This window comes from Rhinopithecus roxellana, chromosome 2 (genome assembly GCF_007565055.1).
Source record: "Rhinopithecus roxellana isolate Shanxi Qingling chromosome 2, ASM756505v1, whole genome shotgun sequence".
Classification (NCBI taxonomy): domain Eukaryota; kingdom Metazoa; phylum Chordata; class Mammalia; order Primates; family Cercopithecidae; genus Rhinopithecus; species Rhinopithecus roxellana.
In genome coordinates, this window is record NC_044550.1 from 69864870 (window position 1) to 69881557 (window position 16688).

The following is a 16688-nucleotide window of genomic DNA, read 5'->3' on the forward strand; positions in this document are numbered from 1 at the left end:
AATAGATTCCTCTAACATTAATAATTGCACTCAGCTCTTTCAAAATATAGGACTATATTCTCCAAATTTATTATTTTATATAATCATTGTGAAGAATAAAAAATGCTTTGAGATTCCGTAATGCATTTCCTTTGAGGATCTTGGTAATGAGAAATAGAAATATTTTTCTTTTAATTAATGGATAAATATTACTGACAATTCAATATCTTGGTCAAACTACATAAATAATGTTTGATAAAGATAAAAACTCATGACAACTCAATCAAAAGATGACTTATCTTGTATAGCAGATCCATCCTACATAATGTTTTCTTTCATCTACTACAAAAATAACTGTGGAACTTATAAGCTAGAAACAAAAGATGAGACAGATTGTAGATATATCATTTCTTTTATGATCGATGAAATTGAAAAGTAAAAGTGTTTTTATAAACCTAAAGAAAAAAAAACAGAAGAATATTTATTTTAGCCCCTATGATGTATAATGTGAAAAGCAAAGATTGAATGCATTGAGGTTGTGGCTACTAATCTGGACAGAGATAATGCAAATAGACAAGTGTTATATGCTTAAAGGAATGGTCTTTTATTAGATACATACATTGTGACAACAATAGTCAGGGGGTGTTTTATGAAAGATTGTTTTCAGCTTTTCAAGTTACTCAGAACCACAAATACCCCAGCGTGATATATCACTTTAGCACTTCAGAACCAAAAAAATCATTTGTTTTGCTTTACTTTTTAAAGTTACACAAAGACAGAACGAATACTTAAAAGACAGGAAATATTGAGATGTCTGAGATGCAATTTGGATGCTAATGTCTGAAGTTTAACTCACAAATCCACACATGATGGTAAAATAAAGTAGCCTAAAACCAAATTTTAATAAGTGAGGAACATAATGTGGTCTTTGCCTCTGAAATTGAATTCTGGATTCAAAATTATATTTATTATTAAAAGTGAAACTTTTCCAAATTTTAAACAGTGAATTTAACTAATATTTCACTTAAACTAAGAATGTACATTAAAGAAATACATTATTAATAATTTCAAGGCAAAAAGTGAAGGGATGATTCAGATTAATAAAAATTTATATTTCTAAATAAATACAATATTTGCTTTTACCATATAATAGCAGGTAAATCTACTTCAAGTATAGTGGGAAAATCAACTTGCCCTCTTTTGCTCTTAGTGCTTTTGGTGAAATTACACTTACATATAGACCGGAATTTTAAACATCTACAAATGTCTTTTCTTTACTGACTAGATTTTTTTTATTAATAAGACTATTGGAAGCATTTTTTATTATTAAAATATTAACGCTGCATATATATTTAATGCAAATTTTTCTATTTCTTAAGAATCTGGTATTTCATTTAGAAATCTCATTCAGGGATTATGAAATTTATTGACATTTATGTGTGTTGCTAAAAATCAAAAGAATGCATCTATTATTTCATCAGGAAATTTTTAATTATTTGCACATTATTCATATATATATTCAACATATATGTATATATATATATATATATATATAGGAATAAATTAGTTTTTACTAGTAGTTTTTTTTTTTTTTTTTCTCCCTAATCTGTTTTAGCCAGTTCACACTGCTCAAAATTTAGGGTTTGGATTGACGTGTGACCCGGGGTGCAAAATTTGCAGAAGAATAGCTATTTTGTTGTTTTCACTTCTACTCTTCTTAGTTCTTCATACAACTTTAATCATGTCTAGACTTTTTTTTTTAATTTAACTTTTAGTATTTAATGTCATCTTAGAGTCATCCAATTATATTTAAAGTTACACATGGCTCTGACTTAATAATCATAAAAAATTTATGGTTAGTCTGATAATATAAACTCTAAAACAAGACTACTCCTGACCATTTTGCCCCCCAAATTCATATGGTGATAGTTATTGATACTTGTGTTCTTTTTCATTCAGAATAGAAATAGTGTCATCTTTTAAGTCTAAAAGCAAGTCCCTTACATAATTTTAAAAAAGCTAAAAATTGGCACTAATTACTTGCTTTTAATCAGAATGTTTTAATAATTATTAAAGTTATAGGTTTTTTTGCTAAATATGCAGTTTCATAATGAATATAATGTACATTTTAATGTTAGGAAAAATAGCAGTGTATTTAGTTATGTTTGTGGAAAGCTCTGAAAAGCCTAATGAAACTGTCACTGTCAATTCTACAGTAATGTCAAGGAAATGACGATATGCTTAAAATTACAAAAGAGATCATTGTCAATACAAATAACTTTTGATTTCTGTACCTCCGATTGCTAAAGTTAAAACTAAAAACTGCAAGAAAACAACTTTTACACAAAAATAGGTGGATGCAAACATTAAATAATGTACTTCATGTTCTTAAAAATGTGCTTACAGTTATGTTTCTTTTTATTTTAATGTATTAACAAAAGACCCATGAAGAGCATAAATGATGTATTTAATAAAAGGAGACTTTTAAAAATCAGGAATAATTTTGAACACATCTTTCAATACTTGCTACGTTATTCATGAGCACTTTCTGAGCTTGTTTTCTCTTATTTTTGTTATAATGTTATAGTTTGCTAAGTTGATATGGAGCAAAGGGATACACTCAAAGACTGCGTAAATAAATTTAAACATGTAGAACATGGCCATATATTCAGAAATGCCATATTTACATTTACCTTAAAATGTTAATAAATTTGAGTTTTACTTTACCTTTAATTTTCATTAGCATAATTAAAAACACTAAAATACCACTTTCACTTTTAATTAAAATTAATAATTACCTGCAGCACTTTAAATAATCATGTTAAAATGAAAGAAAATATTTTCTGGAGTTTTAAAATAACATTGCATTTTTATCATGAAAATTTTAAGGATTTGTTTAGAATCATAGACATCTTACTTAAAATAATTCATTCTTTAAAATGACACAATAAGTTATGTGTAAAACCATCTGGATAATCTCCACAAATAAAAATATAAAATGAATATAAAGTCAATAATATAACTGGCAAAAGTTATATTATTAGTATAATTTCAGAAAACCTTACTAGTTAAAACACTTTAATATTTTTATAGTCATTCCTGCTTATGATTTTGGCTTTATACTTTGAACACCATCTCTTAAGATTTTTGTCAGTAAATGAACATGAAATTCAGTTCCTATCAGCCTGAACTATACAGTAATAGAGGCATAAGTATTTGTTATTTGGATACTTGTTGATTCTTGCCAATAAACATAATTAATTCCTAAAAATTGAAGACAATCATAAGATACTCAATACAATTACATCAAAATATACTCATGAAAATATTTAAGTGTCATACAAGGATAAATTGGACTGAATGAAATGGAAAAAAAAACTGCATCATAATGACTACATTTCTGAATCAATGGAGCTTTCTAGAGTCTAAAGGAACCATTTATTTTCATGGCCCATCCTGCCTTCATATTATACAACATTTGGACTAGTCCAAGTATACTAAAAGTCATTCTGGTTGTCTCCTGACCTAATTTTATTTTTGCCAACTTGTTAACCTTCTTGAAATTTCAACTTGACGCACCCCTATCATGATTGAAAAAATAAATTTCTAAAACAGTTCATTTAAAATACTGCTAAAGCTTTATCTAGACCTTTTATCGATAAACTTTAAATGGGGGAAAATTTTAGGTATCTATATTATGTCTATGTGCACTTCAAGTTTTTAGTTGATTGAAATTGTAGAACATGTTTTTTTAGTAACATTTCTTCCAATCCCTTCATTATCTCAGCCTGCCCTCTGTGAGTTTTCATAATTTGTTGTACTCAATATTGCAGTAAGAGCATACACAGAATTCAAAATAAAATGATTTTTCTTATTGATACACATTACCCTCATACTTATTATGTACCTCTGTATAGTGTTTTCTCTAGGATTTGTATTTTCCTCTAATGTCATAAATATGGTGTCACTATCCAATGTTAAAGTCCAAAAATAAATATTTTTATAGAAGGCCTTGCTTTCATATAGGCCCATACACCGCTAAATGAGCGGACCTCTCTTGCAGGATTTTTTTTTTCTGTTTTACTTGATGTGTTAATTTCTGATTAGTTTTCCTCCATGTTGGGCTACTATGTGTACTCTGAGGGTGGGCTTTTTTTGTTGTTCTTTTACTTTTTTATATACATACAGATTGGTCAACCTAATTTTCTCACTTTTTCAGTTTCTTTGGGACAGTTTTATGGTCTTAGAAATATACTAGTCATTCTATTTTATCATTAAAACTCTTTATCCAGGAATTATGAATAAATCTGTCATTATCAAAAGTTTACTCACTTCAACTCCAGGAATAGGAAACAAATGATAACTTGGCATCAGGAAAAAAAAAAAAAAACCCAGTTCATTTTCTCTATCTGAATTTTATTATATTTTATGCTATTTTAAAATATTATCTATTTTATTGTATTTGGTGAATTTTTTATATTCTACTTCTCTGAAAAATGGTCATCTATTCATAGTTCGTGTCATTCCTCCAGTTAACTAACTGATGCAGCAGTTGATGGGAACTTCTCTGTAACACTAGATACATGAGATATTGTAATATTTTGTTTCTTTTTCTTTAATTGTTGTATAGTGGTCTATCTCAGCTAGTACAATTTAAAGTGAAAGCTATAAAAATCCTTCTGAGGTGCAGATATGAAACACAGCAGTTGTTTTATATATAAATATCTGGTCATTTCTGTAAGCAATTTTATTTTTTTTACTTAGACATCAGTACTTCTCTGTGACTTATTTCAAGTCATTTAAAATTTGTGCCTGTGGGTAATTTGGAACTAGTTAACATGCAAGAAATTTCTGTTCCCCCAGTTAAAGAACAATTTCTTAGTTTCTTGTATCAGTATAGTTATCTTTATAATTATCTGCAATATTTAAAAGTGCCATTTTAATGACTTCCGATTGAATTGACTTTATTTTGATAATTTGACCTGTGGTTCACCCCAAACTTTATATTCTAAGTATTCAAAACTTACACAATAATAAGTACTATGTTTTGCAGCTGCTTTCTCACCATTTATTAACTTTGCTAAAATCTGCTCCAGCTCTACTACAATTTTTCTTCCCAATACAATTACTCTCTTGGCATATTTTGACTCATTATCCAGCTATGCATATTATAAATGCTAAATAATTATGTGATGAAAAATGAATTAATGGGCATTTTTAAAGTATGCAAAATTTCATTAATGTTGTCATTATTTATTCATTCATTTATGCACACACGCAGTTGTTGATACCTCCAAGCAAACTTTATTCTTTTCTTCCAATTTTTAAAAAATGTTTTAAATTAGTTATATTCTTTTTTAGCTACACCTACAGATTTTTACATGGGGAAGTAGAATTTAAACTAATTCAAGCTATTGAAATGCACCCAACTAGTGTGTTTGTGTAAAATATCATGGAGTGTTTCAGGACTTTGAGATTTTATACTTCTTTTGATTTGTTCTAAGAACTTATTTCATATCCTAAGGCAGAGTTAAATGGTTTCATATTTCTTAACACTCTTAGAATTTTAATTACTACCCATTCTTCCCCATCTGCAATACCATCTTTCTTTTATTTACTAGTAACTTAATATGTTAGCTCTCATGTTTCATCTTTTTATAAAGCTAAGAGGTTTATATTTTCCTCTAGTTTAGTCACTTTTTTAAATTTAATTCCCATGTAGGATTTATTTATTTGCATTTTAAAATTATGTTTTTGAGTTCACAAATAAATGGTTAAGTAAAATATTGTCATTTAAGGGCATATAGAGAAAACATAATCGATAAAAGTTAATTATACTTTTATTCAATATTTTATAGCTCTTTAGTATGACTCTTCAACTGCTTTTCAAAGCAGTTTATCTCATGCATATTTAGGACTTCTTATAATTAACATTTACCATATTAATATTATTTATATACATTTTATATTACAGATCATTTTCATCCTCTTTCTTATTTTGTACATTGATGTAAAACTGTGTAAGCATTTGTCTATCATAGGAGCTTAACAAAGTAAGACTATCAATTAAAATATAAATAGAATTATTCAATGAAAAGAAATACCTACTTGGGAATTTTTTCCTGCCTCATCATACTGAAGGTTTATGAGTCAAAATTTAAATATGTTAAATTATAAAGATATTGTAAATAAGTCTGGAATCTACAAATTCAATTGCCTATAAATATCATTAAACATTATTCAATACTCAATGTGCCAGACATTTTTTGGGTGAGTCTTCGTCATCTTCAATCCTTTTAATAGAAATTAGATAGTATCATTTAGATAATATAGATTAGAAACTATTTCGAACTCTGAGATTCACTATTCACTATTAAATAACATTACTGAATTAAGATTAAACTCAGCATAATGTGAGTCATTTTAATGTTTCCTGGAGTATAACAAAATATTTTAGGTTTGTATTGAGTTTCAATAACACTTCCTAGTCACTGTAAATTACCTTGACCTACTTCAATTTAGGTGAGGAGAGTGTAGGAAATTCAAAAACCTTGTCTCCCAAAACGTAATTACATACCAAAAACATAGATTAAAAACAAATTATAAGCTAGGAATTGTACAGATAAAAATCAGGATTTTATTTATGATTCTATAATTCGTACCTCATATGGCATAATGTATATACATTATGTATGGTAATAGCAAGACACTTACCCATACCCTTTCTCTTAGAGATACAATTCTTTTGACTGTATGGATTGAAGAGACAATATTTGAAATTAACTTTGATAAGGTGTCTGTATATATATACAATACAGTGTTAGTTTGAATTATCAAAGATAACTTCAAGTCATTCAACAAGGGATTATAAATACATTTTATATGTTCTGGTTTCATGATTCAGTCATATGGATACACTCACATACATTTAAATCCCATATAGAATCATTACATTTTTAATCAGTTTAATTTTTAATTCTATCTATGGAACAAACTTTGATTCTGTGCAACATAGGAGATAGGAGTAAATGTATTTAACTAATGGCTACTTTATTATCAGAAGCTGTTAACATGACAGTATGGTGCTTGTTGAGAAACAGATACAAGATTCAATTCATTTGATCATTTTAGTATATCCTTTTTTTTTTTTTTTTTTTTTTTTGAGATGAAGTCTTGCTCTGTCACTCAGGCTGGAGTGCAGTGGTGCGATCTCGGCTCACTGCAACCTCCACCTCCCAGGTTCAAGGTATCTTCCTGCATCAGCCCCCCGAGTAGCTGGGAACTACAGGCGCACACCATCACACCCGGCTAATTTTTTGTATTTTTAGTAGAGACGGGGTGTCATCCTGTTAGCCCAGATGGTCTCTATCTCCTGGTCTGGGCCTCCCAAAGTGCTGGGATTACAGGCACGAACCACCCCGCCCAGGTAGTCTATTTTTTTTTAAGGTACTGATTGTTAAGTTTACAGTGCTTAAGTATGGCAAAACAAACTATGACACTGTAGATGAAACACGTTTCTGGTACTAGTGTTTATGTATTATGAGAAAGGCAGTATTTTTAACTGCTAGTTAAAATGTTGTAGTCAGTAGGAGGTTTTCCCCACCTTAAGATTGGCCTGAATCTTACACTAGGTTCCAATATTACCTGTCTTTGATATTCATCATATATTTTACACAAACTAGAAAATTAGCTTTAGTTTATCACCAAGTGTTTTAAGGCTCATCTATATGTCAGTCACTATATTTGGGCTGAAAATTACCACTTTATTCCATAAAAAGGTATTTTAAAATGTCTTCATCAAATTTTTCAACTAAATTTCTTTTAACAAGACATAAACATAGAGGTAACACTTAACTAAAATCAACATTAAATATATATTTTCTGGATTAAATTCTGAATCACCTTGGATACAGAAATAGTCAAGATAGAGGAGCTCTCCTCTTCTAATAAAAGATATGGGTTTGTTTCTTAAAGTGTAAAACACAGTAGAAAGTTCTGAGTCAACAATGGCAACAGTAGACAAAATAGATATAATAAATTTGTCATGATGATATACACCTGATGGTGTATGTAAGCTTAAATGTTTCACAGGTAGATTTAATCCGAATGGTAGGAATAAGTCTATAGATATGAGAGTTAATGTTACAGCTTGGCAGTTGCCAGACATTGTGTGCTTAGAAAATGTATAGGAAACTTGAGGCTGACCTGAAAAATTAGGATAAAATTCTTGTGTATTATTTTCACCATTAATAAGCCTAGTTATGATTCCAGAATTAACTGTCCTGTTAGTCACTGGTAGTACAGATTTTAGGTCTATTTTCTTTAGAAATGCACATCAGATGATTACATTAGAGGTCATGAAATAGCTTTATCCTGATTCTTTACTTACCTCAATCTTTTTTAAAAAAACAATGGTAACAGAGGACAATATTATACAGAATCTAAAGAGTTGTCATAAGCAATATTTTTAAATATTTTTAAAATGATGAATAATTTCAAGCATACAATGGTAGAGAGAATAGTGTACTAAATCTTTCATGTTTTCCATCACTCAGCTTAAAGAATCAACTCTTGACCAAACTTGTTTCATCCAAACACTGATAAAACTGCTCCTTCATTCAGATGCTTCAAAGCAAATCCAGAAGGATTCTACCATTTAATCCATTAATGTTTACACTTTGCTTGTAAAATATAAAGTTTTTAACATAATCACAAGAGCAATATTTCTTCTTAAAAATAAGTTTTTTTACTATCATTGGTTATCTACTTATTATTTAAATTTTCATAATTTTCTCACATGTATTAATATTACTTATATTTCCAATTGATTTGATTCATGACTGAAATCAACTTTACAGGTAGCAGTTTTTTTATTTAAAAAATTTTTAATCAAGGTATAATATGCATATAGAAAAGTACAAAAATCATAAATGTATAACTCAAGAAATTTTTACAAAATGAGTTTACCTACATAGTTACCAAAACATTGTCACATAATATATCCGTAGCCAAAATATTACTACTATAGTATGTCAAGAAATCCATTCTTTTGCCCACTTAGAGTTACTACCACCCAAAGCATTACTACTATCCTAGTCTCTAACTAAAAATTAGTTTTTCTGGGGTTTAAACTTTTTATAATTGGAGAAATAATGGAGTATGTTTGAGTTCCACTCAAATTTAATAGCCGTGATTTCCTTGACAATATAGGGAAAAAACATCTGCAGAGCCTAATATATACCAGTGTGTGAGCAAAGAAGACAATTTAGTTAGTATTAATTATCCAAAGTCACATTGCCTCCTACCCTTAAACCTAGAAGTGATACATGCTTTCTTCATCATTTTGGAAGACATAGTGTTCTCCTTGGATAGAATTTCTCTATCTTTTGAGTTCTCTTTATGGCTAGTCTATCAGAATTGCTTTATACTTGTCTTCATATCTTATTGACTGAAACGTAATCCTTTGTTAACTTAATGGCTTTTATAGCAACAAATATTTAAATATATTAACTTGAATACCATCTAATAGCAAAAGAGTAGAAAAATTGAGATGTTTGTATTTCATTTTTCTTTGAACACAGATTAGAAGATTGTGACAATTGTGGATTAGGATGCTTAAAGGAAATTTTAAATAGAGTAAAGAGATTAACATTTTGGTAAATGGTGTATCTGAAGAGAGTTTAAATGGCTCAAGGAATTGTGAATTGAGAGGAAAAGTAAAGAGATGACATAATAAATGTTAAGTATTTAAACAAATGCTACGCAGATAAGATGGCAATCAGTTAATCTGTCTTTACGGAGAGCAGAAAAGGGGAAATGGATCTATATAGCTCCTGTGAGATTTAAATTACACATTACAGGAAATATCCTAACCTTGACATTGGTTCTTGCTCCTGCGGGATATGGAAACATTTTACCTAGAAAGCTTTGTAAACTACATACGTATGCATATGCCATCTGTGATTTGGTGAAATATCACGTTCTAGCCCTGCATTGTATTTTCCCACAAAATGCCTTTCCTCATCTGCATCTGGCAAAGGGGGGAAAGGTTCAATTTACTTGAAGATGAAGAAGAGACAATTGAAAAAGCATTGGTTTCATTTCCCTCCCTTCCTGTTTCTCTGGGAATGACTGTATTTTTCTTTCTTTGGAATTTTTTAGAGGAAAAAAATTTAGTTTCCTAAAGTCTTTTTTTTTTTTCTCATCTCACATGTTGAATTGCAATGGAGAATGAAATGTCCAGGAACAAAAATTAAGATATTGTAGTTTTAGAAAGAGATTTAGGGAGATGCATAGAGTATAAATGTTGAGTATGAAAATGTCAAATATGTACATATGTAATAAATACCATAGATTGTATATATTAAAAAGTATGCATCATAACTCGCAGGCTTAAAACTTCATATTGTATGTAATAATAGTTTACACATTAAGCTATTATTGTACAACAAAGTCAGTGACTCTAGATGAAAAATATCTTAACCTTGTCTAATATGGAGTCTTCTCTTTACTACATTGGCTTATTTCTCTTATAATGAGAATTTTCACTTTTGGTGTCACATCATCCTCTATTGACGTTTAAGGCAATCCATGGTGGCAGTTAGTATAGAATGGCTGACAATTAAATAAAAATGGAACACCCCTTATTAATCATTCAAAGTCATAATTGCCTGCTACCCTTAAACCTAGAAGGAATACATGCTTTCTTCATCACTTTGAAAGATATAGCAAGCAGGTCTTATATGCCATATACAATTATTCTATCTGGAGTTGATGTTCGGAAATTAAATTATAATATAGCCTAACTTGGTAATGTGGAAGCATGAATTAGTCATACACTTAGGAAAAATAAAAGGAAAGAGAAAATAATCAAATAGAAAACTTATGTTGGCTAAATATTAATACTAAATTTAGTAATAACAGAAGTAACTACCTACTGAGTGTCCATTTTATAGGCATGAGTAAATGAAATGAAACAAAATACAGATATCACTTTTGTAAATTGTTACAAGGTGACAGTTCTCTTCTGTCAAGGATCACAGTAAGTCATGTGAAATAGGCTATAGTAAATAATTTTAGAATCATTTTATAAATATTTTATATTACTATATAAATACACTTAATTTTATATAGGCAAAATGACTGGTATTAGACAATGCAGAAATGTCTTTTTTGATGGATTGGAGTGAATTCTAACTTCTTAGAGCTTGAATTAAGCTAATGATTGAGGAAATCTATAATTTTAAGTTATTTTATGGAGTGGTGTGAAGATAATTATTTCTCAAGTTATGACAACATAATATTAATGCCTATTGAAATTATTATAAAAATTAAACATTCAGGCTTATATTAGAATTATTTTTAGCAAATACTTAACATTGAATAATTTAACATTTGCCTCTCACAGTTAAAATTGAGCTTGAAATCTAGTAACATATTCCTTGATAATGTAAATCACTCTTTGTAGTAATTTTTATAGAAATTGTTTTCATAATGCTTATAAAAAGTGTGTTTATATATCCAATATAGAGAAAGATTACCTTTTTTTTTTTTTCCAAGGAAACATCTAAAGTAGTTACAAAGGCACATTGTATTGTTTTGAAGTTAATTTTAAGTCTGTGTTCTTTTTTCTAATGTTTTAAGTTTCTTCTCCTTTAACTTATTTTCCTCTCTAATTTCAAAAGGACATCAATTGGCCCTATTATTTTTAGTGGTATTATTTATTGTAAAGAAGCACCATAACAATTTAAAACTGTAAATAAACACTTTTTAGCCAGCTGCTTTAAGCAAGTCTTCCCAAGATACTGACAAGAACAGTGTGACCCACATTCAAGAAAACTCATTGTTGGGCACAACTGTATTCCAAGCACAGTGGTCTTCAGTTTTGTTTGGCCTGGAACTAGATTATATAAATATTCTTGTGGCCTGGAGTATAGCAAAATGCTTATGTTTCATGAACTCATCACAGGCTGATATATGGAAATAAGATTAATATCTTAATTTAAAATACCAATATAATAGTCAAACAAACTGAAATACTCTTAAGAGATCTCCACAGGAAAAATAAAAATAAATACTATCAGAACTCTGATTGATGATGTAAAGGGAGTTAGATCAACTTAATTGCTATTGACCACAAATAGCCCAATGCATCCTCGCTTGATGTTAAGTGATCTGTACCTACTGCACAAATAAAAATATTCCAATCAGGTTTTCTCAGTGTGATATGCTCTGGGTCATCCTAGAAACATTGAAAAATGAAAAACATGAAAAAATGCAAAAGTATTTTGAATTATTGTATCCCCCTTCCCTTCCCTAAACCTCATGCAAATCAACAGTCTTCCTTTGAGATTTTTAGCAATGAATAAACCAACTTTGGGCATATTGGATTACTCCTGAAACGTTTTCAGCTTTAAAATGTGCCTGAAGTACAACCTGCTCACCTGGTTGGATGTGGTATACTAATTAAATACATACTTGAAACATACCCTGTTCTTACTGATTTCAGAACAGTTTTTCCATAAGCATCACAAATTTTACCATTTTTATAGCTTGGAACTTTTAATTTTAGAAGATATCATTTTTTATTTTGCTCTCCAAGTATGCTTTTAATTCCTTTGAACTTACAGTATACTATGGAATTATGAGTGACCTTTGTACATGTTCTCACATCAGAGAAGTAATGTGGTGAAGAGCACCAGTTATGGGGGCAGTCAGCCAGGTTTCAACTACTGACCCAGGCAGCTACTGTGTGTGGGACCTCTCTAATTTCTTTAACCTTCCTATAATTCCTTTTCTGCATCTGTGACATAGTTCCTCCAAAGCTCATTGTGGAAATTAAATTATTTAACATGTTTAAAGCAGTGAGTGCCTGCCCAAAAGAAGCACTCATTAAGTGTTCAAGGCAACCATATATTCAGTTAAAATTGGAACAATGACATCAGTCTGAGTATGGACAAAATTACAATTCTGGGATTAAATAGAACTAATTATGCTCTCTTTTACTCCCAGAGGAAAATCAGAGTCCAAATATTCTTTTCACAATATATCACTATTTTACATCTGCAATATATATATTCTTTCACATAATACATATTTTAAAAGTACAGTCTCCCTATTTTCCTGTTCCATCCAAGAAACCAATGGAACAGATATTATAGAACCAAATACATAATGCTCAGCAAAGGTTAAGCTTTATTTGTTTCATGTGTTAATCACAAAGTATGATTATAACTTTTAAAATTCCATATTCTCATTATTTTACTTAACTTGTATACTTACAATGAGTAAAGATACTTGGTTATGTACAACAGTGAAAATCATCTGAAGAATACAAGCAACAGATTTTTATTTCAGTATAGGAAGTAGCATATTATATTTGATAATTGTAGAAAAAGGATTTCTATTTGCTCAGGCAAAAAAAATTAAAATGATGAAAATCAATGTCCATATAGAATTTGACTCATCTATGTTTAGAGAATTGCATTGGCACATTGGTGCAAATTCTAGCCTTATACAAGATATTGTTATCCTATTGTGTCCTGATAGCCCTGTGTAAAAGACATAGATGCCCTAAAATGCTCAAAGTAAAGGAAAGTCATCTGTTAGTATGGAAAACCATGTCTTTCTGTAACATATACCAAATATATATATATATATATATATATATATATATATATCACAGATCAGTATTTGAATACATAAAAGCCTAGAGATACTTTTGCCTCCTTTGTTCTTCACCAAAATATTATTATCTGGTAAACCTGATTCTCTCAATCAGCTTTCTATTTATATTTTTGTATCTTTGTCTTTCAATGTGATACAGAACTAACAAATAGTGTCACAAACCCCTTTGAAAAAACACCTAAGAAACCACCCAAACTTTAGTTTCAGCTTGTAGTTTATTCATTGGGCTCTCTGTGTAATTCTCATGTTTTTTTTATTCTATGTGTTTCTGTCTTCTAAATTCTACATCAGTTTTGCTTATATATCACTATTTTACCCCAATAACAAGAGACCTAACAACTAAGTTTTAGTTCCCAATTTCATTTCAGAATCATTCTCACTTATGTTTATTTCTCATATGAAAAGAAAAAATTTCTCATTTTTTATACAGTGATAAAGCTTTTGCATTTAATACTGCTGTTTCTAGCTGTGGAAGAAATTAAATATTAAATAAATGTAATTGTTTTTTAATCTAATATGCTTGTGAATATAATTACTATAGTCACCTGCAATTAAGCATTTTCCTCTTATCAAAATGCACTAGTTTTCAACAAGTCTATGTTAAGTTTATCATCTCATCGACGGAGGAACATGATATTTAATTTATTAGAATAAAATATCTTTGGTTATCTTTGGGAAAGACTCCTTACAGTGTAATCAAGGAATAATGTGCAGAACTCACTTTGGGGCCACTATTCAAGCACTATCTGTGTGATTTTTAATGGATAGAGACCAAGGGCATTCTAGCAGCAGGAAAGTGCATGCACCAAAATGCCGAATTAGAGAGCAAATAATATATATGGAGAAGTAAATCTTCTAATTTATCCAATCTATCAGATATATCCAGAGGTACCAGAGGTATAGTGAAGGTTAACATTTAAAAGTTGCTTTGGATAGACCAAGACATGTTTTGAGTAATAATACCATAGTAATAGTAGCTAACAGTCATTGAGATGGCACAAAAAGCCAGTGTCCTTTCTTTTTTTTTTTTTTTTTTTTCTCCGTTCTTGTTGCCCAGGGTAGAGTGCAATGGCGTGCTCTTGGCTCACCACAACCTCTGCCTCCCGGGTTCAAGTGATTCTCCTGCCTCAGCCTCCCAAGTAGCTGGGATTACAGGCATGTGCAACCACAACGGGCTGATTTTGTATTTTTAATAGAGATGAGGTTTCTCCATGTTGGTCAGGCTGGTCTCGAACTCCCGACCTCAGGTGATCAGCCTGCCTTGGCCTCCCAAAGTGCTGGGATTACAGTTATGAGCCACCCTGTCCGGACTTTTTTTTTTTTTTTTTAATTAAAAATTTTAGAAGCAAAAAATAGATATGAGGAAAGATGATAACTGAAAATATTGTTAAATTGAAATGTAGCAGGGGTCATTTTTGCATAGGAGAGATTTAATCAAATGTATGTTACTTTTAATCACTTAAAATATGTTATTTGAAATGCTATAATTCAAATTATTCATGTGTCTTTACTAATTCTGTGAGTTGCAGACCAGATCTTCCTAGGGTAAGGTTTACTTCCTAGAGTAAGAGACATCATAGAGAGACATGAATGTCTCTCTATGAAAGAAGAAACCTAGAAGCAATTATTTATTTTAAAAAGTTTCAGTCTCACAGTTATAAAGTGAATTCAGTATTAGTCTGTGATCATTATGTGCCTTATTTTTTCTTCATTAAATGTTATGGAAAAAAATTCCTGTACTCTTCTATAGGTTCCTAGGTTTTATTGCTGTGGGAAATACCCGAGGCTTGAGACAGTGGCATGGAATCCCTTCTTTGAGCATCTCATTTCATCACTTTTTTCCTTTCACAGTCATCCTTAGAATTGAGTTGTCCACAAAGTATTCAGGCAGTCTTTGTGAGTGCAGTGTTTTGTTACATTTTGAAGATTTAGAGTAATGGAATGCAAACTACTTCCAGATATGGAAAGTATTAACCTGAGTTCTCCCACTGTGCTCTCTGAGAAAGCAGGCATTTACTTTGTGTTCCTCAAATCCAGTCCTTTCTGACTATCTTACCAAAAGCAATGAGGACTCCTCTCCTTTACTATCTAGCTACTAATATTAACTAATTAGACCATTTCTCCAAAACATTTGACTCATGTTCTCTTAACACATCTTTGAGGCTGTCTGTTGGAGCCACAGTAACGTCCATACTTATTCTAGTTTTTAAAGACTTTTATACTTAAGCTCTGCCTACATTTCTGTTTCACGTCATTTAATGATTGGTCAGTTTCTTCATGGATACTTTTTCTCAAGCCCTTGTGTGTTTAGACATTCTGTTCTTCTGGCATCCTCTCTTATCTGAAAACCCGCTTTTCTGTCCATTCATCTACATGACCGTCTCTTACTCATCAATCAAGATTCAATTTATTTTACTTTTAATGAGAAGACTTCTCAGACACTGAGATACAGACACTCTAACTGTAACTGCTTATAGACTCTTATATGCAATTGCTATCTTTAGAATAGTTTGTGAAACAATTGTTGGTCCATTGGACTGTGAGTTCTTTTAGAGCTGAATCATGTGCTCCATGTAAAGGTTCCATGTTCCATAACTGTGTCTGGGATAAAGTAGACACCCAGAAATGCTTATAGACTACAGCAATGAATCAATAAATGAAATATTCTGAATGGAAATGAGGTGCAATTCTTTTTTCTTCAAGGTACTTGGTCTAGAACTCTACCCTGACTTAGATAAATAATAAAATTACAGTAGTCTCTGAATAACATGTAAAAAAGCAAACTAAAGCAACAAAAAATCTTAACCATTTCCAGTCCTAAATAATCTCCACTTATTTTATCTTCTTTCAGATTTTCTTAATTTTCTGTTTTTATTCTGGCCTTATCTATACTAGTTCTTGTATTCTTTCTTCTGACATATCACTTTCTCTTTCACAAGTCCTTTAAGTTCATGTTTCACCATCACTCCTGGCTAATTTCACTAAGCTATTTCCTTTTCAATTGTCTGCCACGTATCATTTGC

General features: G+C 30.3%; 1 protein-coding gene across 2 annotated transcripts in view; it reads left to right on the top strand.

Moving 5' to 3' along the window:
• The window catches only part of PCDH10 (protocadherin 10), a 45198-nt gene that overhangs the window by 14164 nt on the left and 14346 nt on the right, over positions 1-16688 (top strand). Inside the window, exon 5 of one of the 2 annotated variants that reach the window (XM_010363285.2) lies at positions 5954-5988. The exons of the other annotated variant lie outside the window; for it this stretch is intronic. Within the exon in view, the coding sequence (XP_010361587.2) occupies positions 5954-5988 (35 nt within the window). Of the gene's footprint in view, positions 1-5953; positions 5989-16688 lie in introns of those variants that run through there. 2 annotated transcript variants of the gene reach the window in all.